Below are 25,371 nucleotides of genomic sequence, written 5' to 3' on the forward strand. Positions count from 1 at the left end.
ATTAAACCCTTGTAGACTAAAATAATGCATGGTTTACCTCAAGAGAACATATATCTTAAGTTTACATATGGCAATTTGTTTGATCGATGACTTGGATATTCGCGACCCTTTGTCACTATAGTCAGTGATATAGCTGGATCGACTGCCGAAACATTGCTTCTTGTATACCGATATATAGTTTAGCTTGTTACCTTACGAACATTGTTATCGTGGCTCATACCAACCTTATTCATTCACCTTCAAACTGTTGGATCGGCTCGACTAATTGCATATGATATCTTTCACGTGCCTATCAGATCGTCTAAAATCACCGAACCATCTGCTGTGTGTGTTTCTATTCTGACAGATTTCAGTTTGTTTGTCAGTTAAAAGTCAAACATAGAAGTCAGAATGCTATGCGTTGACCTATGCTCATTTCTTTCATCAGATACGGCGGCGCTCCTATGCTGAACTGAAGATTTTCCAAAAAAGATGGAGAAGAGCTAACGCTAAATGCTGGATCGATCCCTATCCAGATTTTACCGATTAATCCTGGAGATAGATTGTCTTTTTTTTCCTTATTTGTTTCATAGATAAATTTGAAACAGAATTTATGTTTCAAAACTCCTATTCATGGCATATTCAAATATTTCACGATATTTCTATCTTCAAATACTGTTTTTTTTCATCATCATCATAAGAAAAGAACAAGAAATTATATTATTTTGTTCTGGTTAAAGATGAACTATTTATCTATTGCAACAATGGTGGAAAAGTACCTAAAGCAATAAAATATACATGAAATACAGCTACACAAGGATGTGTGAAGCTTTTTCCCTAATTAAGTATTTTTAAATTTCTATTATTATTAACTAAAAGAATAAATCACACTGTGGTAAAAGTTTAACCCTGGTTAGGGTTAGAAGAATAGAATAAATAAGAAAGGTTAGGTTTTTTTTCCCTTTTCTGTATATTTTCCTGGATTAAGTATTTTGGTATTTAGGAAATATTGTTTGACTAAAGGTGCTCAAACTTCCCCTTAATTAATTTTGAAGAATTTGGGAGGAAATTTTGGCGTCCGCTCGGATCTAGCAATTCCTCCATTTATTCGGATCTTCTCTCAATTCGGTGATCTTTCATTCCCTTAATTTCTGATCTTATATCCCCTGTTTGATCTACTATTTTATCTTCCCCCTCTTTTTTTTTTCCTTTCTTTTTTACTACCGTGTTTGCTCTGTAGTGGCGATCAGGACATCTAGGGTTTCTAGGTTTGAACGTGAATGGGAATTCGCTTCCACTGTTTGCTAATTCAGGCTCGAGAAGCTCTGTTATTCTTCAAATCTTCGTTGTTTAGTGTTTCAGTTGCTCATCTACTTCTTTCCTGAAAGCCTCGGGATCTTGGGGGGAAAAATTAGGTTTTTTTTTTTTTTTACCACAAAGGCTCTGTTAAAGAAGTTTTTTTGTTTTTTGTTTCACTCCATTTAGCTTGTTTGTTTTAGCTTTGATGTGCTTAGCTGAAATGTGTTTGAGCTGTTCTCCTTTTATATAGATCTAGTGTTCTATGGTTCAGTGCATGTGGTAACGCTTTGGAATTCCTAGTTCTTTGTTTTCTTTTTAATTGATGATGTTCGATCATGTTGCAGGAGAAGATCGATTTTCGAGTTGGTGATAGTACAAGGGCACCAAGAATTTCACATTGTTTTTAAAATTTTTTTTTTTCTTCTTTTCTTAATCATGATCATTGATTGAATAAGCGAAGAAACATTGTAGCATGGATTGTAACAGGGAGGAGGCCCTTAAGGCAAAGGAAATTGCAGAAAAGAAATTCAATGCCCATGATATCAAGGGTGCAAAGAAGTCAGCTTTGAAGGCTCAAACTCTCCTTCCGTCACTCGAAGGCATAAACCAAATGATTTCCACTCTGGACGTTTATCTTGCAGCTGAAAAGAAGATTAATGGGGCGAAGGACTGGTATGCAATTCTATCTGCGACTGCCTCAATGGACAAAGGGACACTGAAGAAACATTACAAGAATTTATCACTACAGCTCCACCCTGACAAAAACAAGTCCATAGGGGCCGAAGGTGCTTTCAAACTCATCTCAGAGGCTTGGAGTGTGCTGTCGGACAAGAGTGCGAAAATGGCGTTTGATCAATTGACAAACGACAATGGTTTTGTTAAGAAAGCTTCTCAACCGCGTGGTGATAGTGCTGTTCATAATACTGCAAATGGTTTTTACTCATTTTCCAACACCACAACATCTAGCAAAAGGGTTCGCAAGAGCAAAACTGCTGCTCCATCTGCTGTCCCTCAAGCTCATTCTGTTAATCTGAACACATTTTGGACATCGTGCAGTCAGTGCAGGATGCAGTATGAATACCTTAGGATATACCTTAATCACAATCTTCTCTGTCCAAATTGTCACCAAGCCTTCATGGCCCTTGAGATAGGAATTCCTGGTAATGCAGCTGATTCTTCTATTCCTTGGCCAACCAAGCAGCACCGGCAAAATTCAAACCATAACTACACTGGTAAGAATGGATATCCTTCCGAGTCCAGTACGTCAATGTTTCACAGAACAGGAACTTTGGAATTCCAGCATGGTGCAAATTTGGAGTCTGGTAATCATCAAAATTTTCAATGGAGCGCTTTTACAGGATCAACTGGGGCTACCAGTACAACAGATTCTTCACTTCAAACTGTTTATGTAAACCACAAGAAGTTTGAAAAAATGAGGAGAAAATATGAGAAGGCAGAAGCAGCCGCTCGAAGGGAACAGCCTGTTCAGACAGAAGTTCATGTCAACAGCTCAGCTGATGGTTCTGGAAATTATACTACTGGTCAAGAGCAGCCTGCTTTTAAGGTTGGCAGACCAAAAAAGAAGAGAAACAAGACTGACGAAGGTATCAAGTATCATGGAAGAGGTGTGACTGAAAATATATCCACTTGCATCGTCCAAGGGGATGGTAGTGTTGCAGTTGACCTTCCTAGATCTAGGATGGTTTCCAGACATAACTCTTTGAAGGAAGTCTCACAAACTAATATGCGGGAGATATTGATCAACAAAGCTAAGATGACTATTTGTAGCAAGCTAAAAGAATGGAAGTTATCTAAAATAAAGAAGTTGAAAGGAAAAAAACAACTAGAGCATAAAAGTGGTCGAGAAAGAGCCATAGTGGATGGAGATAAATGTGGGCAAACACTTCCTTATGGTTCCAGCATAAAGGAATCGACTAGTGACCATGATGTGAATTTAGGTGAGAAAGTCCCTCGACCTGTATCAATTGACGTACCTGATCCGGATTTCTATGATTTCGACAAGGATCGCTTGGAAAGGATTTTTGAAGGAGACCAGGTATGGGCTACATATGACTCCGAAGATGGTATGCCTCGATTGTATGCAATGGTTCAGAAAGTTTTGTCTCGTAGACCTTTCAGTATTCGCATGAGTTTCCTCACTTCTAAGTCCAACCATGAACTAGGACCGATTAACTGGGTAGCCTCTGGATATGCAAAGACATGCGGGGATTTCAGGGTTGGCCGATATCGTATCAGTGACACAGTCAATATATTCTCACATAGAGTTAGATGGGAGAAGGGCCCGAGAGGAATAATTAGAATTCTTCCATGTAAAGGCGATATCTGGGCCTTATACAGCAATTGGTCTCCAGATTGGAATGAGCTTACACCTGATGATGTGATATACAAATATGAAATGGCTGAAGTACTTGCTGATTATCAAGAAGAATCTGGTGTTACTGTCATGCCTTTGGTGAAAGTTGCTGGTTTCAAAGCAGTGTTCCATAGGCACATGGACCCAACGAAGGTTAAGAGGATCGCAAGAGAAGAAATGTTCTGTTTCTCACATCGGGTTCCTTCTTATCTGCTAACAGGCGAAGAAGCTCATAATGCTTTGAAGGGCTGCCTTGAATTGGACCCTGCAGCAACACCTGTTGAACTTCTTCAGGTTATTACTGAAGTAGTGGAAGATGTGAGTATGCAATTGAATGACCAACAGTCAGGTAAGTGATCCTGAATCTGTACGACCAACCTTCAGAATCAAATATAGTGCTCACCATGAAAAAGAAAAAAAAATTGTGGAATCAAGCATAGTGGAATTTTCTAAAGATTGAAGTCTTATTGATCTTTTAAGTTCCATCCCTTTCCTATGATGGCTTGGACTAGGATGTCAGGTTAGATGAGTTGCCCACATATCTTGTGATCTAATCATTATTTTTTTTATCTCCATTTGTCATACTGATCGCATGTCTAAACAGTACCGACTAATTGATTTCTACTGAAAGTCTTAGGATTCCTTCTCCGTCTGTTTCCTTTTATCTTCACATACTCAATTGTGTAGGATGAACACTGCTGTATTTGTTTCTGTTTTTGTACTCGCATCTACACAAACAATGCCAAATCCAACAAAACTCCTTTCAATGATTGAAAACAATATACCTTAACCAACTCATTTGAATGAGAAAAGATTTGTTTATTTCTCCTATTCATTTGAATGGGAATGGATTGGATTAGATGAATCTCTTAAAAAACCTGCTTATTTATTTTCTATTCATTTCAATGACAAGGGTTGGAAGAGTTATAAATGAATCAAACGTTTTTAACAAGTTTGGTGTTTGATTTAGTAAACATGTCTTTATATTCGTTCAATACGCACAAGATTAATTAAATGAATAAGCTTAGACAAGTCGTTAAATTAAACAAACAAGCTTGAACATATATTTTTAGTTCATTAATGTTCGTAAATAACGTTCGTATGCATGTTTGTGAACAATATTTATCAATAAAACTCTTAGGTCCCCAAATGATGTCCAATTGGCTAGAGGGCATGCCTTTGGAATAAAAATCCCTTTCATCTCCTAGCCAATTTGATGGTTGACTATAAATTGATCTTATCATTTACCTTCTTTTACATAATCTAGGGATGAATTGTAAAGGACGCTTGGAGTTTGCGTAATCATCTTTGCTACAATCAATAAAACTTCTATTAACATGTTAAATAAAAAAAATAAAAATGAATAAATAAATTCATATTAAATTTAGGGGGCGTTTGGTTTAGGGGAATAAGAGTAAGGAATGGGAATGAGAATCATTGATTGCAATTGTTAATGTTTGGATTCTAGGAATAGGAATACAAATAAGGGAATGAATCCTTGAAATTGGGTAATAACTCATTCCCATGTACCTCCCTTCAATGAGTCATTACCCTATTTTCATCAATCAAAATATTTCCTTATTCCAAAAATACCCTTGACCTAAAACTTAAATTTTCTCTCTTAATATCAAATATCAAAATATATTTATTTATTTTTCTTTCATATCACTTCTCTCTCCTTGTTCTCTCTCATCATATTTTCTCTCTCATAATCTTATCACACTCTCTTTCCACTTTCTCTTCTCATTACACTTTCTCTCTCCTCAATCTTTTCCATCGCACTCTCTTCCTTCTTTTTTCTCATTATACTTTCTCTCTCATTATACTTTCTCTCTCCTCAATCTCTATCATCACACTCTCTTTACTTTTTTTTTCTCATCATATTTTCTCTTTCCTCAATCTCTCTTGTCACACTCCCTTCTTTTTTCCCCAACACACTTTCTCTCTCATCACACTTTCTCTCTCCTCAATTTCTCCCATCACCCTCATTGTTTTCTTTTTTTCTCATCACACTTTCTCTCTCATCATATTTTCTCTCTCACCATACTTTCTCTCTCCTCAATCTCTCTCATCATGCTCTCTCTTCTCATTTTTTCTCATTATATTTTCTCTCTCTCTTCATCCTCTCACATTATATTTTCTCTCTCATCTTCTCTCAGCATGCTCTCTTCTATCACACATTCTTTTCTCATTCTCTCTCATCACACTTTCTCTCTTTTTATTCTTTCTCATCACACTTTCTCTCTCATCATACTTTCTCTCTCATCATTCTCTTTCATCATATTTTTCTCTCTCATCTAATTTTTTCTCTTATTTTCCTTTAAAGGTAAAAAAAGAAATTTTGATTTATTCCGATAGAAAATATGCAACTAACCAAACATTACTTTTAAGAGTGATATCCATGCTCATACCCATTCCCATTCCACACTACAATGATTCCCATTCCGATTCCTATTCCTAGAAAAGAACCAAACACCCTCTTAATAACTAACCAAATAAATTTAAAATGTAAATATTTCAAACAATCAAATAAGTTTAAATTGAAAGTAAACAAGCTTAAGCTCGTAAACTAAACTAAACTTAAACAATCATTTCAATGTCTATGTCTTTGTTCATTTTGGACTGGACTTGACTCATTTACTCTATCAAACAAATTTAAACATCACAAAACTTGGATCAGCTTTGCTTGTTTACCGCCTTGGGTTGGATTTGATCTCCAACCCAACCAACCCATTAAAATCGCTTAACTAACTCAACCAATTAAACCAACTTGTCTGCCCTTTAAATGGCACACTGAGGCTTGTTGAAATTTGAGTTCAACATTTGCAAGCAGCTAGGGTTTCAATATTGAAAATTGCAAGCGAGTATTATTTTAAAACCAGTTAAATGAAACCGTTTTTCTGATTATTGATGTAGCTCGTACAGATTGAACTAAAACCTGGAAAAGAAGTAGCAAGCAATCAATGCATTCTTCAAATATTGTCGACCTTGTCACTATCGATCAAGCCACAATGAAAAGTAGAAAATTGTAAGTTCGAGTGCCAGATGATCCTCTTATTCAGGTAAAAAAAATGTCCTCTTTTAGACCACTGGAAGCTCGCCACAGTCACTGATCACAACCCTCTTCTTTGCCCGGTCTCCGCGATCTGTCTCTTGAGACTCGATCAACTTCACCACGTCCATACCCTCAAGAACATGGCCAAAAACAACATGCCTCTGGTCCAACCATGGCGTCTGCACAAAAAGGAGTTGCATCTTAATCACTGGCCATAATAAATGGCACCATAAGGAAGAAAGGAGTCTGAAATCTAGTTCAGGAAAATGATTCTATAAATGAGATTAAAAAAGTTGTCGATGCCTGGTAACGCATCAAGGGACAAAAAAAGGTTCTAAAGAATCTACTGATAAAATATATTATGCTAAAGTGACTGATCTCAAGATGCTTATTGGGACTAATGATGCATACTGTTCCAAGATAAGTGTAAGGCACTGTCTTTCGATCTTGACAGGCAACATTGCAAAGGGCATAAAACAATGGACCATGATAAAATTGACTACTAGACACAATGATCAAACTTGTTAGCTTTCGTCAACATGGAATAAGCCCCAACCAGTAAATAAGACTACCATACTAGAATTTGTAGGCCCCAACCAGTAAATAAACAGATGCAGTTAGGTTAATTAACTGTGAAAATAAACAGATGCAGTACAAGTCCATAGGGGCCGAAGGTGCTTTCAAACTCATCTCAGAGGCTTGGAGTGTGCTGTCGGACAAGAGTGCGAAAATGGCGTTTGATCAATTGACAAACGACAATGGTTTTGTTAAGAAAGCTTCTCAACCGCGTGGTGATAGTGCTGTTCATAATACTGCAAATGGTTTTTACTCATTTTCCAACACCACAACATCTAGCAAAAGGGTTCGCAAGAGCAAAACTGCTGCTCCATCTGCTGTCCCTCAAGCTCATTCTGTTAATCTGAACACATTTTGGACATCGTGCAGTCAGTGCAGGATGCAGTATGAATACCTTAGGATATACCTTAATCACAATCTTCTCTGTCCAAATTGTCACCAAGCCTTCATGGCCCTTGAGATAGGAATTCCTGGTAATGCAGCTGATTCTTCTATTCCTTGGCCAACCAAGCAGCACCGGCAAAATTCAAACCATAACTACACTGGTAAGAATGGATATCCTTCCGAGTCCAGTACGTCAATGTTTCACAGAACAGGAACTTTGGAATTCCAGCATGGTGCAAATTTGGAGTCTGGTAATCATCAAAATTTTCAATGGAGCGCTTTTACAGGATCAACTGGGGCTACCAGTACAACAGATTCTTCACTTCAAACTGTTTATGTAAACCACAAGAAGTTTGAAAAAATGAGGAGAAAATATGAGAAGGCAGAAGCAGCCGCTCGAAGGGAACAGCCTGTTCAGACAGAAGTTCATGTCAACAGCTCAGCTGATGGTTCTGGAAATTATACTACTGGTCAAGAGCAGCCTGCTTTTAAGGTTGGCAGACCAAAAAAGAAGAGAAACAAGACTGACGAAGGTATCAAGTATCATGGAAGAGGTGTGACTGAAAATATATCCACTTGCATCGTCATCTAAAATAAAGAAGTTGAAAGGAAAAAACAACTAGAGCATAAAAGTGGTCGAGAAAGAGCCATAGTGGATGGAGATAAATGTGGGCAAACACTTCCTTATGGTTCCAGCATAAAGGAATCGACTAGTGACCATGATGTGAATTTAGGTGAGAAAGTCCCTCGACCTGTATCAATTGACGTACCTGATCCGGATTTCTATGATTTCGACAAGGATCGCTTGGAAAGGATTTTTGAAGGAGACCAGGTATGGGCTACATATGACTCCGAAGATGGTATGCCTCGATTGTATGCAATGGTTCAGAAAGTTTTGTCTCGTAGACCTTTCAGTATTCGCATGAGTTTCCTCACTTCTAAGTCCAACCATGAACTAGGACCGATTAACTGGGTAGCCTCTGGATATGCAAAGACATGCGGGGATTTCAGGGTTGGCCGATATCGTATCAGTGACACAGTCAATATATTCTCACATAGAGTTAGATGGGAGAAGGGCCCGAGAGGAATAATTAGAATTCTTCCATGTAAAGGCGATATCTGGGCCTTATACAGCAATTGGTCTCCAGATTGGAATGAGCTTACACCTGATGATGTGATATACAAATATGAAATGGCTGAAGTACTTGCTGATTATCAAGAAGAATCTGGTGTTACTGTCATGCCTTTGGTGAAAGTTGCTGGTTTCAAAGCAGTGTTCCATAGGCACATGGACCCAACGAAGGTTAAGAGGATCGCAAGAGAAGAAATGTTCTGTTTCTCACATCGGGTTCCTTCTTATCTGCTAACAGGCGAAGAAGCTCATAATGCTTTGAAGGGCTGCCTTGAATTGGACCCTGCAGCAACACCTGTTGAACTTCTTCAGGTTATTACTGAAGTAGTGGAAGATGTGAGTATGCAATTGAATGACCAACAGTCAGGTAAGTGATCCTGAATCTGTACGACCAACCTTCAGAATCAAATATAGTGCTCACCATGAAAAAGAAAAAAAAATTGTGGAATCAAGCATAGTGGAATTTTCTAAAGATTGAAGTCTTATTGATCTTTTAAGTTCCATCCCTTTCCTATGATGGCTTGGACTAGGATGTCAGGTTAGATGAGTTGCCCACATATCTTGTGATCTAATCATTATTTTTTTTATCTCCATTTGTCATACTGATCGCATGTCTAAACAGTACCGACTAATTGATTTCTACTGAAAGTCTTAGGATTCCTTCTCCGTCTGTTTCCTTTTATCTTCACATACTCAATTGTGTAGGATGAACACTGCTGTATTTGTTTCTGTTTTTGTACTCGCATCTACACAAACAATGCCAAATCCAACAAAACTCCTTTCAATGATTGAAAACAATATACCTTAACCAACTCATTTGAATGAGAAAAGATTTGTTTATTTCTCCTATTCATTTGAATGGGAATGGATTGGATTAGATGAATCTCTTAAAAAACCTGCTTATTTATTTTCTATTCATTTCAATGACAAGGGTTGGAAGAGTTATAAATGAATCAAACGTTTTTAACAAGTTTGGTGTTTGATTTAGTAAACATGTCTTTATATTCGTTCAATACGCACAAGATTAATTAAATGAATAAGCTTAGACAAGTCGTTAAATTAAACAAACAAGCTTGAACATATATTTTTAGTTCATTAATGTTCGTAAATAACGTTCGTATGCATGTTTGTGAACAATATTTATCAATAAAACTCTTAGGTCCCCAAATGATGTCCAATTGGCTAGAGGGCATGCCTTTGGAATAAAAATCCCTTTCATCTCCTAGCCAATTTGATGGTTGACTATAAATTGATCTTATCATTTACCTTCTTTTACATAATCTAGGGATGAATTGTAAAGGACGCTTGGAGTTTGCGTAATCATCTTTGCTACAATCAATAAAACTTCTATTAACATGTTAAATAAAAAAAATAAAAATGAATAAATAAATTCATATTAAATTTAGGGGGCGTTTGGTTTAGGGGAATAAGAGTAAGGAATGGGAATGAGAATCATTGATTGCAATTGTTAATGTTTGGATTCTAGGAATAGGAATACAAATAAGGGAATGAATCCTTGAAATTGGGTAATAACTCATTCCCATGTACCTCCCCTTCAATGAGTCATTACCCTATTTTCATCAATCAAAATATTTCCTTATTCCAAAAATACCCTTGACCTAAAACTTAAATTTTCTCTCTTAATATCAAATATCAAAATATATTTATTTATTTTTTCTTTCATATCACTTCTCTCTCCTTGTTCTCTCTCATCATATTTTCTCTCTCCTTAATCTCTCCTATCACACTCTCTTTCCACTTTCTCTTCTCATTACACTTTCTCTCTCCTCAATCTTTTCCATCGCACTCTCTTCCTTCTTTTTTCTCATTATACTTTCTCTCTCATTATACTTTCTCTCTCCTCAATCTCTATCATCACACTCTCTTTACTTTTTTTTTCTCATCATATTTTCTCTTTCCTCAATCTCTCTTGTCACACTCCCTTCTTTTTTCCCCAACACACTTTCTCTCTCATCACACTTTCTCTCTCCTCAATTTCTCCCATCACACTCATTGTTTTCTTTTTTTTCTCATCACACTTTCTCTCTCATCATATTTTCTCTCTCACCATACTTTCTCTCTCCTCAATCTCTCTCATCATGCTCTCTCTTCTCATTTTTTCTCATTATATTTTCTCTCTCTCTTCATCCTCTCACATTATATTTTCTCTCTCATCTTCTCTCAGCATGCTCTCTTCTATCACACATTCTTTTCTCATTCTCTCTCATCACACTTTCTCTCTTTTTATTCTTTCTCATCACACTTTCTCTCTCATCATACTTTCTCTCTCATCATTCTCTTTCATCATATTTTTCTCTCTCATCTAATTTTTTCTCTTATTTTCCTTTAAAGGTAAAAAAAGAAATTTTGATTTATTCCGATAGAAAATATGCAACTAACCAAACATTACTTTTAAGAGTGATATCCATGCTCATACCCATTCCCATTCCACACTACAATGATTCCCATTCCGATTCCTATTCCTAGAAAAGAACCAAACACCCTCTTAATAACTAACCAAATAAATTTAAAATGTAAATATTTCAAACAATCAAATAAGTTTAAATTGAAAGTAAACAAGCTTAAGCTCGTAAACTAAACTAAACTTAAACAATCATTTCAATGTCTATGTCTTTGTTCATTTTGGACTGGACTTGACTCATTTACTCTATCAAACAAATTTAAACATCACAAAACTTGGATCAGCTTTGCTTGTTTACCGCCTTGGGTTGGATTTGATCTCCAACCCAACCAACCCATTAAAATCGCTTAACTAACTCAACCAATTAAACCAACTTGTCTGCCCTTTAAATGGCACACTGAGGCTTGTTGAAATTTGAGTTCAACATTTGCAAGCAGCTAGGGTTTCAATATTGAAAATTGCAAGCGAGTATTATTTTAAAACCAGTTAAATGAAACCGTTTTTCTGATTATTGATGTAGCTCGTACAGATTGAACTAAAACCTGGAAAAGAAGTAGCAAGCAATCAATGCATTCTTCAAATATTGTCGACCTTGTCACTATCGATCAAGCCACAATGAAAAGTAGAAAATTGTAAGTTCGAGTGCCAGATGATCCTCTTATTCAGGTAAAAAAAATGTCCTCTTTTAGACCACTGGAAGCTCGCCACAGTCACTGATCACAACCCTCTTCTTTGCCCGGTCTCCGCGATCTGTCTCTTGAGACTCGATCAACTTCACCACGTCCATACCCTCAAGAACATGGCCAAAAACAACATGCCTCTGGTCCAACCATGGCGTCTGCACAAAAAGGAGTTGCATCTTAATCACTGGCCATAATAAATGGCACCATAAGGAAGAAAGGAGTCTGAAATCTAGTTCAGGAAAATGATTCTATAAATGAGATTAAAAAAGTTGTCGATGCCTGGTAACGCATCAAGGGACAAAAAAAGGTTCTAAAGAATCTACTGATAAAATATATTATGCTAAAGTGACTGATCTCAAGATGCTTATTGGGACTAATGATGCATACTGTTCCAAGATAAGTGTAAGGCACTGTCTTTCGATCTTGACAGGCAACATTGCAAAGGGCATAAAACAATGGACCATGATAAAATTGACTACTAGACACAATGATCAAACTTGTTAGCTTTCGTCAACATGGAATAAGCCCCAACCAGTAAATAAGACTACCATACTAGAATTTGTAGGCCCCAACCAGTAAATAAACAGATGCAGTTAGGTTAATTAACTGTGAAAATAAACAGATGCAGTAGAGTGACCATGTTTATGAGAAGATTGCAAATGGTGACAACTGGTACAGCTATAGACTGTCATCCTCCCCAGCATTGTTAACTGGGGTACTCATGCGAATTGAAGAAAGAAAACACAGACCAGTAAGGGTTTCCCTCCTAGCTTGGTTTCTGTTAGATTAGGAAAACTTGCCTTGTAGACCTCTACTTCAAGTAGCTCCATTGGCCCACAAAATGCTAATTGTATTATTAAAAATTCTATAATGAAATTTTCCCACTTGCAATTTCTAAGGGCATTCAATTAAAAGACACGATGCTATATGGTGGTTCCACTTCTAGTTACAAAGGGGCTTCATAAAATTAAATAGTATCCCCAGTCACAGGTTTTACAGTGCCCGTGCCCACCACCTTTCTCCACATTGGAAGCATCATTCCGAAGGTATCTTCATGAGTTTCCAACTGGAGATGGTTTGGCGTTTATATTTGCAGATGAATATCAACTAACAATATCCAACCCCATACTTAATTTGAGATATCTTCAGTAGTTAAAAGAAAAGAGGATTTTTGCAAGGAAAATCAAATAATCTATAGTAGAGTTCAATTTAATTATCAAATTATCAGACTACTGAACAAATCTTTTCTTCATTGTCTGAGCATTGTATTATGTGCACAAGTTATGGTCATGAGGGACAAGAAATTTTTTTTTACTTTTGCAACAAGATGAATGCCCTCATCAGTCATGGACGTAAAACTCAAAGCAAGCTTCCAAACAAAAGAACCAAACCGTAATCTATTGTTATGGTGTTGAAGGCAGGAAATAAGTGGAAAGATAGAAAGAAAACAAGCTGTCCTCCATTTGATCATTAATGGACTCACAAACTCAAAGCAAGCTTCCAAACAGAAGAACCAAACACCCAACTTATTGTAATGATAACGAATGCAGGAAACAAGTGGAAAGAGGAAAAGAAAACAAGTTTTGTCCTCCATCCAACATTTTTTGTCTTCATATTTGAAAGCAAGCCTCCAAACAAAAGAAGCAATGCAATCCAACCTTTCATATTTTCCTTCGATGATAGGTACATTATAAAAACCATTAAAGTTCTGTTCAAATTAACATAAAGCACAGCATGACTCAGCAACCACCCCAACGGAATTTCAAATATTTTTGACTTAACAGGAATAATATCAAGTAATGTGCGTCTACTAGATCCTTTTTACAGTTTCTAGGAAATATAACATTATTCTAACTGAAATAGTTGACTAAATGTCAAGACGCATGGAAAATTTGCAAATACCAGACCAAATTTCAGGAATTAATTCGAACGTAACTTTACCTTCACAGTGCAGATGAAGAACTGACTTCCATTAGTGTTGGGTCCTGCATTTGCCATACTAAGCACTCCGGGTCCCACATGAACCACTGGCAAATTCCTCGGTAGATAAGCATCTCTTATCCAATATAGTACAGTTTCAATAAATAATGGCAATGTTGAACATGTTGAACTTACACTTGAAGTTCTCATCTTTAAATGTGCGACCATAAATGCTCTTACCACCAGTTCCCTGAAATTCAACAATACAATTTTCTGATAAAGATTTTCCTTTGTGTGCATCCACATAACAGTCAAGCAAATATTTCCAAAACATGATTACAATCCAAAATGGACTCATTGATGTTAACTTAAGACAGTCGTAAATTTTGTTAGGTGCTTCCTAAGTAAATCACACACCAAAGTACGATCCATAGTGTATTGAATGGCTCCAAGATTATAATGCTATTTAGCGTTAATACAGTGGAACACGATGTACAAAAGGAATACTTAATGAGATTTGACACTGTAAACATTCAATGACAATAGAAACAATTTATTCCCTAACTGCAATTGATAAAATATTTAACTTCCCTCTGAGTTTCAGTAGATAGATGTTATACAATAGTCATCATATATTCTGTAGATGTATATGCTCCTAATAGAAGCAGTAACAACAATCAAACCTTATCCCACTAAGTGAGATCGACTATATAGATCCTTTTACGCTATTGAGCTCTATCTTCTACTATATTATCATTTAACCAGGTCTTTTTTGGTCTTCCTCTTCCTCGTTTGATATGAGTGTTTGTCATAGTTTCACATCGCCTAACTGGAACATTTATTGGTGGTCTAAGTATGTATATACTACTAATGCACCATAGAAAATTTAAGTTCACTAATATTAATACTTTTAGTCAAGTAATTTGTATGAGACTGTAGAATATGTCAAAGTTAGATTTATATTTTTAACCTAGAAATTGTCTTTACTATTCTGGATATTCATTATATATCTTCATACGGATCTTGTATGCTTAGTATGAATTCTTGAAATTCTTTCAATAACATGATATGGAGAAAGATTATTTGATAGTGCTAGACCCTTCTTTTTTTGGTTCAGGAATGTCTTATTTCAAAATTTCAATCAGTTTGTGTCTATTTTCATTCTTTCTATTAAAAACGAAAAGAAAATTCAAGGGAAGCTGTTACTATGAACACGTCCCAATGCAGTACATGCTTGCAAATCATCATGAACACCTACATTTCCCTTGTCAAAGTCTCCTCCTTGAATCATGAAATCCTTGATTACACGATGAAATGAAGATCCCTTGTACCCGAAACCTTTCTCACCTGGCCAAACCACAAAAATGACAAGCAAATACTGTCAAACCAAGTAAGCAAAAAGAAAAAGATTAAAAAAAAAAAAAAATCAGAGGACGAAGGCAACCTGTGCAAAGAGCACGAAAGTTTTCGGTCGTCTGCGGAACATCATCACCGAACAGCCCTATCACAATCCTCCCCACATCCTTCCCAACCGGGTTGCCAATGCTTATGTCAAAATACACTTTAGTGGTAACCTTAGATTGCAGCTCAGTCACCTTAAATCCCGTCAGAAAACACAAAAGAACTACATTTCAATTCAAAATAAAGGAGCAAAGGACCGAATAGCAACCAGACTAGGGGGAAAGCGAAAGCAGTTAATCAATTCAAGAAATAAAGAATCAACAGAGGGGGAAGCCCTAATCAATCGAATCGTCCAACCTTCAGCTCCGCGCGAGGCGAAATGGTGCAGCGGGCTATTCTTGGGGAAACGGGCGCGAATCGGAGAGCGGAGGAAGACGAAATTTCCGGCCGCGTCCAGGATTTCAGGCCCGAGTAGGTGTTCGAAGGCCTCAGAAGAGGAGACCGGGGAGCGATGCTCGGAACACCCGCAACTTTTGGGCGTACGCTCGCCTACAAGAGAGACAGAGATAAGTCGTAACTACAGGACATTGAAGCAAAGGTAGAGAGAAGGGAGGAGCGTCAGTTACGATGGAGGTCAAAGAAGCCGCCATTGATGAGGAACTCGGGAGGAAGGCGAAGATGCCGTGGGTTTTGAGCTGCTCGAACCCTGCAATTGAAGAGATAAGACCGACGCAGGAGCTCATAAAAAAATAAATGTTTAAAAAACATTAAAACTATTTTTTTAATTAAAATTTATTTTAGTAGTATATTCGTTTTACCTAGAACTAGGGCTGCAAACGAATCGAGCCGGCTCGCGAGCTTTTCGAGCCGGCTCGAAATATATTTGATTCGTATTCGAATTTATCGAATTCGAGCCGAACTCGAACATGTTCGATAAGGTTTCGAGCCGAATTCGAATCTATAACATTTTGTTCGAATATTCGCGAGCCGCTCGCGAGCTTTTGTATAATTTTATTATTTTCTAATATGTTATTCAATAAATGTATTGTAAATTTGTAATGGTTTTAAAACTTTGAACCTGATGACTGATGAGTAACGATTCTGCAATCATGCTTAATGGGTTAACAAATTGCGGGTTAATGGATTATGGGTTAACGGATAATAGTTCATATTTATATTATAAGTTTATAACTTAATCCTTTTACAAACCGGCGAACCCTAATCTTTTCCACAAAACAAGTGTGAAGACTGGTGGCGGAAGGTAGCTAGGGTTCTTGTCCAGCGATTGTGCTTCAAGTGCTTAGGATCTAGAGTTGGTGTTGGAGAAGGAGAAGGTGCTGGTGTTGGAGAAGGATCTAGAGTTGGTGTTGGAGAAGGAGAAGGCGCTGGGGGACTGCTTCTTCTGCGTTATCGACGTCGAGAGTCGAGACTCGAGAGATTCTGATGGCTCTACTGCCTCCCCTTCCCCTCTGCTAGAAGATCAAGCGCAACTTCTCTTACTCTCACTGCTCGTGCCTACTGCCTCTTCTACGTTACCAGCGTCGAGAACTCCTGGTAGCTCTGCTGCCTCCCCCTCTGTCGGAAGATCAAGCACAGCCTTTTTTGCTCTCACTGCTTTTGCCAAAGGCCACACGGAAGCTCTCTTCACCCAGTGTACTTTTGCTTGGAAAAACCTAAGATGTATGTCTTTTTTTCCCTCAATCTCTATTTTTCTTTGAAGTACATAATGGATTCAACCCTTTTCATAGTTATTTTTTTTATCATTTTTTGGAAGGAATTATTTTCTTTTTTTTTCTTAATCTTTCTGTTTGTTTTTTTTCTTGAAGAAATAGTCTTTCGGTTTGTTTTTTTTTCTTGAAGAAACAATAGTTAAATATTGATTTTTAATGCAATAATTGTTGATTTTGATAACTTTAGAGTTACAATTTTTCATATTTAAATACAGTAATATTTCCATGCAAGTTATTTGTGTAATTTATGCTTTATTCTTGAAGATATGTTGATTAGGATTTAGGATACTTTGAATAATTTATTTCATTATTAATATTTTTTAGTTATACTTTCTCTTTTGATTTTCAAAGAAGATGGTTGATTCTGCTCCAGCAGCAAATTCAGCTATTCAAGCTTCATTAGATTCAAATGAAATCCCAGAACAAATCATAGATAAAGGGGATAGTGTAACTAATAATTTGATTGAGGATGGTAATTTGCTTCACAAGTCAAAGAAACAAAAAAGGTCTCTAGTATGGTCAGACATGATTGAGGTTGAGGATCCAAAAGGTGATAAGTACAAGTGTAAACATTGTAATCTATTCCTTGCAAAAATGAAGTCAGGTACTACAACACACTTAAAACGACACTTGGATCACTGTGCTAAACACTTGGAGTCTAAAAAGAAACTTGAAGATAAACTCAAACAACAACAACTATTGTTAGGCTTCGAAAGTGTTGAAACAACTATGTCACCTTTATTAGTTGATGGGAAATTTTGTATGGAACGAATGAAAGAAGCAGCTGCCACATGGATCCTAATGCATGAACATCCATTTACATTATTAGAAGAAGAAGGTTTTAATATGTTTTGTAGACGTGGAATGCCTGAGTGGACCCGTATATCACGAACAACAGCAAAAAAGAGTTGTTTTGCAATATATGAAGTCGAGAAAAAAAAATTACATGGTTTGTTGAAAAATGTAACAAAGATCAGCCTCACGACAGATTTATGGAAGTCAAAAAATCAAAAAATAGAGTATATGGTTATCACTGGTCATTGGATTGACTCTTCATGGAAATTGAATAAACGCGTTCTTAATTTTTTTCATATTCCTCCTCCTCGTGGTGGTCCTCAAATTTCAGATACCCTTCTAAAGTGTGCAAGGGCATGGGAAATTGAAAATAAGATATATACTGTTTCCGTTGATAATGCAAGTGCTAATGATGCTGCAATTAAATATATGAAGCAAGATTTCTTGAAAATTAATACAAATCTGATTTGTGGGGGGAAATTATTCCATGTTCGATGTTGTGCACATATTTTAAATCTTATAGCTCAGGATGACCTCAATGAAATTAAGGATATTGTTCATGTAATTCGTCAGAGTGTAGATTTCATTAGAAGAACAGATGCTAGACTCATTCAATTTGCTGAAATTGTGAAACAATTGAAGTTACAAGAAAGAAAATTGGTTGATGATTGTAAGACAAGATGGAATTCAACTTATGAGATGTTGAGAACAGCAATTGCTTTTAAAGAAGTTTTTTCAAGATTTAAAGATCGAGAACCTAGCTATATTCATTGTCCAACAGAAGATGATTGGGAGAAATTGCATAAAGTATTTTCAATTTTGAAAGTATTCTATGAAGCAACCAAAATTATTTCTGGAAGTGAATATCCTACTGCCAATCTTTTTCTAAATGAAGTCTATCGAGTAAAAGTAATCTTGGATGAGAAATCTTGTGATGAAGAAGAGTTTATTAGAAAAATGGTGCAAAAAATGAAGGAAAAGTTTGATAAATATTGGGGTGAATGCAATTTATTAATGGCTGTTGGTTCAGTTTTGGATCCAAGATGCAAAATGCGAGTACTTGAATTCACTTTTCCTAAACTTTATAACTCATTTGAAGCAGAAAGTAATATTAAAGAGGTCCAAAGGCTTTTGTATGCAATTTATAAGGAATATTCAGATACTGCTATTGAAAAGCTTCAAGGATCAAAAAGCAACTCTGAATCTCAAGATAGCAACACTGTAATTCAAAGTAATAGAGAACATACTACGTTTTCTTCTGGATGGACTGAATTCTCTTCTTATTTAAAAGAAATTGAAATGGTACAACCTGAAAAATCTGAGTTGGATGTGTATCTAGAGGAAGGGTGTCATAGGCATAATCCAAATGATGCATTCGATGCTCTTGGTTGGTGGAAGCTCAATACATACAAATTTCCAGTGTTGTCAACTTTGGCTAGAGATATATTAGCAATACCCATTTCTACAGTAGCTTCAGAGGCAACTTTTAGTGCTGGAGGTCGTGTTATTGACAAGTATCGTGCTTCTTTAGCTCCTACAACAGTAGAAATGTTGATGTGCGGTGGAGATTGGTGTCGAAAGCGACATGGAGTGACTAAAAAGTCTAAGGTATGATGTTAAAATATTTTGTTTATGTTTTTTTTGCTTCTAATCAGAAAATAAATTTAAAAATAAATGATACATTTTATCTTTATTATTGTAGGTTGAAAAACAACATTTGACAATTGATTTACCTATAAATAAAGTTGATAATTAGAAGTTGAATGGTTATGTCACAGATTGAGGTATAGATTTAATTTTTAGCATTTTATATTTTGAGTTTGCTAACTTATTTAATCATTTATATATTTTATTTTTGAATTCTGCACAGATTGAAAAGATGGAAGCCTGGAATCGTGGAAGTATAAAGTTTTTTTTATTTTCTAAAGTCTTTGTATTGTTTTGTGTAACATGAAAATGCAATGGCAGGTGAACTTTGGATGCAGTAAGAGGAATGGAGAGCTTCTGGAATGACAAAAGGATGAAGAGCTTTGGAATAGAAGCATGAATGTGTAGCTTTGGAATGTAGTGGAAATGGAGATCTTCTGGAGTCTGGATTTGGGAGTTTGGGATGCATCAAGAGGAGGCTTCGTAATTAGTTGTTTTTTGGCCATTAATCTCATTTTAACTCAACTTTGTATGTGTTGAGTTGAACTTCTATTTTGTCTATGTTATGAGCTTCTGGAGTGGGACTTGAGAATTTGGATTTGATGTGTATCATGATTATCTCATTGTGGCCATTATTCTACTTTAAAGACTAATCTCATTCTGTTTTGTAATTTTATTGTGTATAAGTGTATATGTTATATGTTGTTTACTTATTTAGACTTTATTTTTATTTTGTATATGTTATGTGTTGTGTAGCTTTTATTCTGTTTTGTATTTGTATTTTGTTCATGTTATGAAATTGTTGTCAGTATAAGTGTATATGTTATATGTTGTTTACTTGTTTAGACTTTATTTTTATTTTGTATATGTTATGTGTTGTGTAGCTTTTATTCTGTTTTGTATTTGTATTTTGTTCATGTTATGAAATTGTTGTGTATTTGTTATGTGGTTTTATTTTTATTGTACTGCACATAATTTTAATTTGAATATGACAAAATTTAGATTCGAATAATTCGAATCGAACTCAAACTTAAGACATTTCTAGTTAAAAGTTCGATTCTGCTCGAATTAATATTCGAATAATTCGAATCGAATTCGAGCTCGAATCCTATTTCGAATCGAATTCGAGCTAAAGTTATTAGTATTTTCGAGCTTCGAATCGAATTCGAACATTATATATATATTTCGAGTTCGAATTCGAATATTAATATTTTTACATTATTCGGTTCGATTCGGCTCGTTTGCACCCCTACCTAGAACTAACGTTTTTTTTTTTCTTTTTAATTCAGATATCTGACTCGTCGGTCCAACTAACCCTAGAGATACGGTCCGACTATACAGATCGACCATCAGATGAACCTATAATTAGTCTAAACAATTTTAGTTAAAAGTTTTATTATTGATTAAAGGGATCAAAACTATTCTACACGTAATTTTTGAAATCTTTAAAATTATTTAAATTGACTAAAGCTACTTTAAAACTAATCAAATGACTCTAAGCCTCTCTTGGGATGGGGTGAGATAAGGTTCATTAATGGAAGGGGATGGAAGGGAAAGGAAAGGAAAGTAATATATTTATTTTACCCTTGTTTGGAAGGGAGGGAAAGTTTATGTGAGAGGAAAGGGATGGAATGAAGGTTAAATATACAAATTTACAAAAATATCCTCTTATTTTTTTAATAAATCTGCATGTGAAAAAATAAATAAGGATATAATTGTAATAATTTCTCCTTACCCTTCCTTACACCCCAATTTGGGGTGTAAGGAATTTCGCTTATTCCCGAGCATGCAAGGGGAGGCTTTACCCTTCTCTCCCCTTCCCCTTCATAGCTCACTCTCTCCCAAACAAGGGTAAAAATTCATTTTACCCATGTTTACCTTTCCCTCCCCTTTACTCACCTCCTCCCAAACAGAGGGTAATAGTACAATGTAGGTCAATTAAAATTATTCTAATGTGATTAAAAATATTTAAATATTATTATAATATAGAAAAAATTTAACCATCACTAAAGAATTTTTTTAAAACCAAAATACTTCATATTATAATAATTTTAATCAAAACTACTATCAGAAATCCTATTTTAGTTTTTTTATACTATTTTAATGAAAATAATAAATATTTTCAGGAATTAAAATAATTTAGTTGTGCGTATACATTAAATAAAGAATGAAAACTAATTCATTATTCAAATTGCCATTCTAAACATAATTCAATCATTGTATATTTAAACAGTAGTATGGCATGAAAATTTTCTGGAAAATAATAATAGAAAAACATTATTATAATTATTCAACCTTTTGGTGGTATAATTTCTCAACTTTAAAAAAAAAATCATACAAGTTTGTATCTCTCTTTTTACATATAATAGATAGAAGATAGAGCTGAGACACCATCAGTATTATCTTATGAATTTGCAATCAATGCAATCAAATTATACAAAACATGTCTAAGAAAAATTGCAGAGTATGAGTGAAGATAGGGAGCAACCCACCCCACAAATAAGACTGCTACAAGGCACTCTCTTCCCATGCCATGAACCAACTCAAACTCAAATTTTGGCTAAAACACAAAGCAGGATGACAGCTTCCTCTAACAAAACTCACTGTGCTGGGAAATGCTATCACCATCGAACAACATGGTAGATCATACTATCGCTGATGGATAGAACAATTGTCGTCTATCTTATTGCCCTACAATATAGAGCAGGAGCAAGAGCAAGTTTTCTTCTTTGGCAACTCGTCGACCTTCTTTTCTGAAGAGGAAACAATAAGAAAAAGAATCATCTGAGGGGTTAGATATATTAGAAGAGTACTAGCAAGTAGGCAGATTCAAGTAGTTAGGATAAGAGTGAAATAATAGATGCTGTACATAAGCTTCCTTAGGAGGATTTGATCACTTGGATGGAAGATCGGATGAAGACGAAAAATGACAACAACAAATGCTCCATATCTAATTTTAAGTCTTTTATTGCTCTCTCTCATATCTGCCATCTAAGCAATTAGAACCTCAATGTTAGGAGGTCAATGACTAGTGATTGATCGTGATAAAATACATCTTGTGGAATGTCTTGGTCGATGACAGAGAGTGTCTCTCTTATACATCCAATTCTAGTGTAACAGTTCTTTTCTACTAATATAGCATTATTTTATCCCTCTCAAATTTGTAATAAAGAGGTTTAAATTAAATCGTTATGATTGAATGGAAGGACACTTTTGATGTGGTTGAATTCTTTAGTTTCAATCATTCAAACTATTCCTTTATAGCTTACTCTCTTGATTTCAACCATTGAAAACCATCCAATACTATTGTTCATTATTTTCAACCAAACTAGTCGTATGGGAGTGAGATCAGAATGTTAACAAAAACTGTGTATTGGAATTATGATAAATGATTTGTCAAGTGATGATTAAGAAGATGTTGAATTGAAGTTTCTCCAGATAGAATTAATCTAAGTTCTTCACAGTGCTAGAGAACCAACCTGCTGTCGCTCAATTATAAGATACAAATGCATGAAAATAAAAGAAATGTAAGTTCTTCATAGTGCTAGAACCAACCTGCTGTTTCTCAATGAAAAGTTAATAATGCATGAAAACAAAAGGAAGCTCACGGTATGAACTATTCCAACTTGCCTGTTTTTGTTTTAGTCAATGTAGGTTGCACAACGACATGCATCGTGATAACCCCTGCAGGGAGCTCACCAAAAGGTGATCTGCATTGGGCAATTGTTGTTCCATTCTCCAATACTTTGCCAGCACTGATTAGTTTAACATCATTAGCAACTTTTGGTGCAATCTTCTTGTCTACAGAAAACAGCAATCAAAACTAAGTTAAACGGTAGGCTTGGCGCAGTCAAAGACTAACATGTACAAAAATCAAAATCACCAAAAAAATCATGTAAACATAGAGCCATAATAACATGAAGGGCATATATAAGAACATAAATGGACAAGAGGAATAATAACGAATAGAAGAAAAACACACCTGACTAGTGCATGTATAGAGACTCCCAGTGATCATCTGAAATAAATAACTACGAACCTTTGAACAACTTGCATGAAATGGATTCAGTGCAAACTTCTATTCTAATTATATTATTATTACTACCATTTTGTTTTTTAGTTCCAAATGTTAGATGACTCATTTTCAGTAATACCCAAAAAAAATTCAAAGTTAGGGTTACTTCCCCAAAGAAGTATTTTTCCTTACTAAAGTAAATGACTTGATAGTAAAAAACAAGCAGCACGTTGTATCTCTTGCTGATTGTGCAAGAGACTTCTTCTGCCTAAGAAGAAAAGATCAACACTAATAACTACAATGTCAAAAGAATAAATAATTAAATATGTATCAAAACTGCACCGCAATGAACTACAACAAGGTCCTATCATAAGAGTTCCCGAATGCTATCCCACTACTATGTTCTTTGTTACCACACTACTATAATTGACACTAACTAACATCTAGAAGAAAAAGGTGGTTATCAACAATATCCATTGCAGTCCTAGATTCAACACCATTGCTAGCCAATCACATACATCCTCACATGGATAGTACAGTTGCTAGAAAAGATTGTAATGTGGATCAAACAAAAAGAGAAAAATGCCAATGCACTATGATAATGATTAAAGACAAGTACTGACCAGGCACAGATTGCATCACACAAAATGAGTCAAGAAAAAATTAAAAAAAATCAGAAAATCAGAAAATATACAAATATTGAAGGCAAGTATTATAAAATATTGAAATGTGTTGAAATTAATTCATCGTTAGATCAATGCATTGAGAAGCAGCGCAAAGGCAAAGCTTCATGGTATACTGTTAAAATACTTTAAACAAAGTGATAAAAACCATGTAAAAAATAACAACAATGGGAAAAAAAAGAAGAAGATATAATTGCAAGTAAAATGGGAAAAGTTGATCGGGATCAAACTTTTAACATTTCCCCTTGAGGTTTCACAACTTCATAGTGCTCCAAACTACTTTCCACTACCTGAATTCCAAGATCGTCAGAGGTACTGTGGCAGAGAACAAATGTTTTCTGGTTGACTTGTTGGATTGCTCACACAAATTTGAGAAAACGATTGAAACTTTACTAATAAGAAAGGGCATTGCAAGGCAAAGAGCAACAATGTTAAACGGAGTTAATCCACTAAGATCGGTAACGTTAAAGGAGTACCACAAATCCAAACATAAAGTTGTCAAAGCTGAATTCTGGAGAATAACAAGATGCCACGAGGAAACTAACAAAGTAAGGATTTTTTTTTAAAAAAAAAATCAAAAGGTTCTTGAGCAATGGAAATGAAAAGAAGTTTCATTTATTTAGAATCAGAAAGAAACAAGAAGAAGAAAAAAAGATATTAATTTGACAAGAATGTAAGACGAGAAAGTGAGACTCCTACCACGAGGCCACTCGGAGATTATCCTTTCTTTGAGCATCGCGACAGTGGAAGAAGACGAGTATCGAATAGGACCGATGTCCGATCCATCATACAGCCGGAACTTGAGCTCGATCAGATCCTCTTCTTGCATTTGCTCTCCCCGATCTAACACCACATGAAGAACCCATCAAAGACAACGATCGTAAAATCCGTCAACCAAATACGAACTCCACAAAATCAAACTGACGAGAAGAAAAAACAAACCTTTCGCGACGGAATCGAGCAGGGGCGGTGAGATCGAGAAGCCAAAGCAAACCGAGGGAGAGAACTGAAGAGCCGATAAAAAAAAGGAAGACTTTGCAAGAGCGATCCCGCGAAGCGCTCGAAGAATCGCTAGGGCAAGGGTTCCAGCAGCAGCATTCGATCCAAAGATTGCAACAGGAGGCAGAGGGAGCGAAAGAGCAGAACAGACGAAAAGGGAGGAGGAATAACAGGAACAGACGATGTGATCATATCAATCAACTCTCCACAATAATACATTGGGAATATTCAATAAAATCATTGGGGCTATCTTCAAGATTAATCGGTTGAAACAGTT

At 35.7% G+C, this 25,371-nt stretch overlaps 4 protein-coding genes across 5 annotated transcripts; 2 read left to right on the forward strand and 2 right to left on the reverse strand.

Annotated features, from left to right (window-relative positions):
• The first annotated feature begins 953 nt into the window (after positions 1-953).
• On the forward strand, positions 954-9,459 carry LOC121976693. Of its 2 annotated transcripts, XM_042528975.1 has the most exons (3): positions 954-1,107; positions 1,623-3,137; positions 8,303-9,459. In XM_042528975.1, the coding sequence occupies exons 2-3, from the start codon at positions 1,751-1,753 to the stop codon at positions 9,172-9,174; spliced, it is 2,259 nt and encodes a 752-aa protein (XP_042384909.1). In that variant the 5' UTR covers positions 954-1,107; positions 1,623-1,750; the 3' UTR covers positions 9,175-9,459. The 2 variants fall into 2 exon arrangements, with proteins under 2 accessions (XP_042384909.1, XP_042384908.1); XM_042528974.1 differs by lacking the exon at positions 8,303-9,459 and having other exon boundaries at positions 964-1,107; positions 1,220-4,294.
• A 2,248-nt stretch (positions 9,460-11,707) lies between these two features.
• LOC121976694 (photosynthetic NDH subunit of lumenal location 5, chloroplastic-like) lies at positions 11,708-15,957 on the reverse strand. The gene is made up of 7 exons (XM_042528976.1): positions 15,852-15,957; positions 15,583-15,774; positions 15,269-15,419; positions 15,083-15,171; positions 14,020-14,074; positions 13,846-13,931; positions 11,708-12,059 (listed from the first exon to the last, which is right to left on the reverse strand). The coding sequence occupies exons 1-7, from the start codon at positions 15,873-15,875 to the stop codon at positions 11,907-11,909; spliced, it is 750 nt and encodes a 249-aa protein (XP_042384910.1). The 5' UTR covers positions 15,876-15,957; the 3' UTR covers positions 11,708-11,906.
• A 1,352-nt stretch (positions 15,958-17,309) lies between these two features.
• Positions 17,310-19,763, forward strand: LOC121978674 (zinc finger BED domain-containing protein RICESLEEPER 2-like). The gene is made up of 3 exons (XM_042530983.1): positions 17,310-17,559; positions 18,274-19,358; positions 19,719-19,763. Exons 1-3 carry the CDS (start codon positions 17,310-17,312, stop codon positions 19,761-19,763), a joined length of 1,380 nt encoding a protein of 459 aa, XP_042386917.1.
• A 2,020-nt stretch (positions 19,764-21,783) lies between these two features.
• Positions 21,784-25,294, reverse strand: LOC121976695 (membrane-anchored ubiquitin-fold protein 4-like). The gene is made up of 4 exons (XM_042528978.1): positions 25,038-25,294; positions 24,795-24,938; positions 23,028-23,198; positions 21,784-22,150 (listed from the first exon to the last, which is right to left on the reverse strand). The coding sequence occupies exons 2-4, from the start codon at positions 24,922-24,924 to the stop codon at positions 22,089-22,091; spliced, it is 363 nt and encodes a 120-aa protein (XP_042384912.1). The 5' UTR covers positions 24,925-24,938; positions 25,038-25,294; the 3' UTR covers positions 21,784-22,088.
• Between the last annotated feature and the right edge of the window lie 77 nt (positions 25,295-25,371).

This window comes from Zingiber officinale, chromosome 4B, assembly GCF_018446385.1.
Source record: "Zingiber officinale cultivar Zhangliang chromosome 4B, Zo_v1.1, whole genome shotgun sequence".
NCBI lineage: Eukaryota > Viridiplantae > Streptophyta > Magnoliopsida > Zingiberales > Zingiberaceae > Zingiber > Zingiber officinale.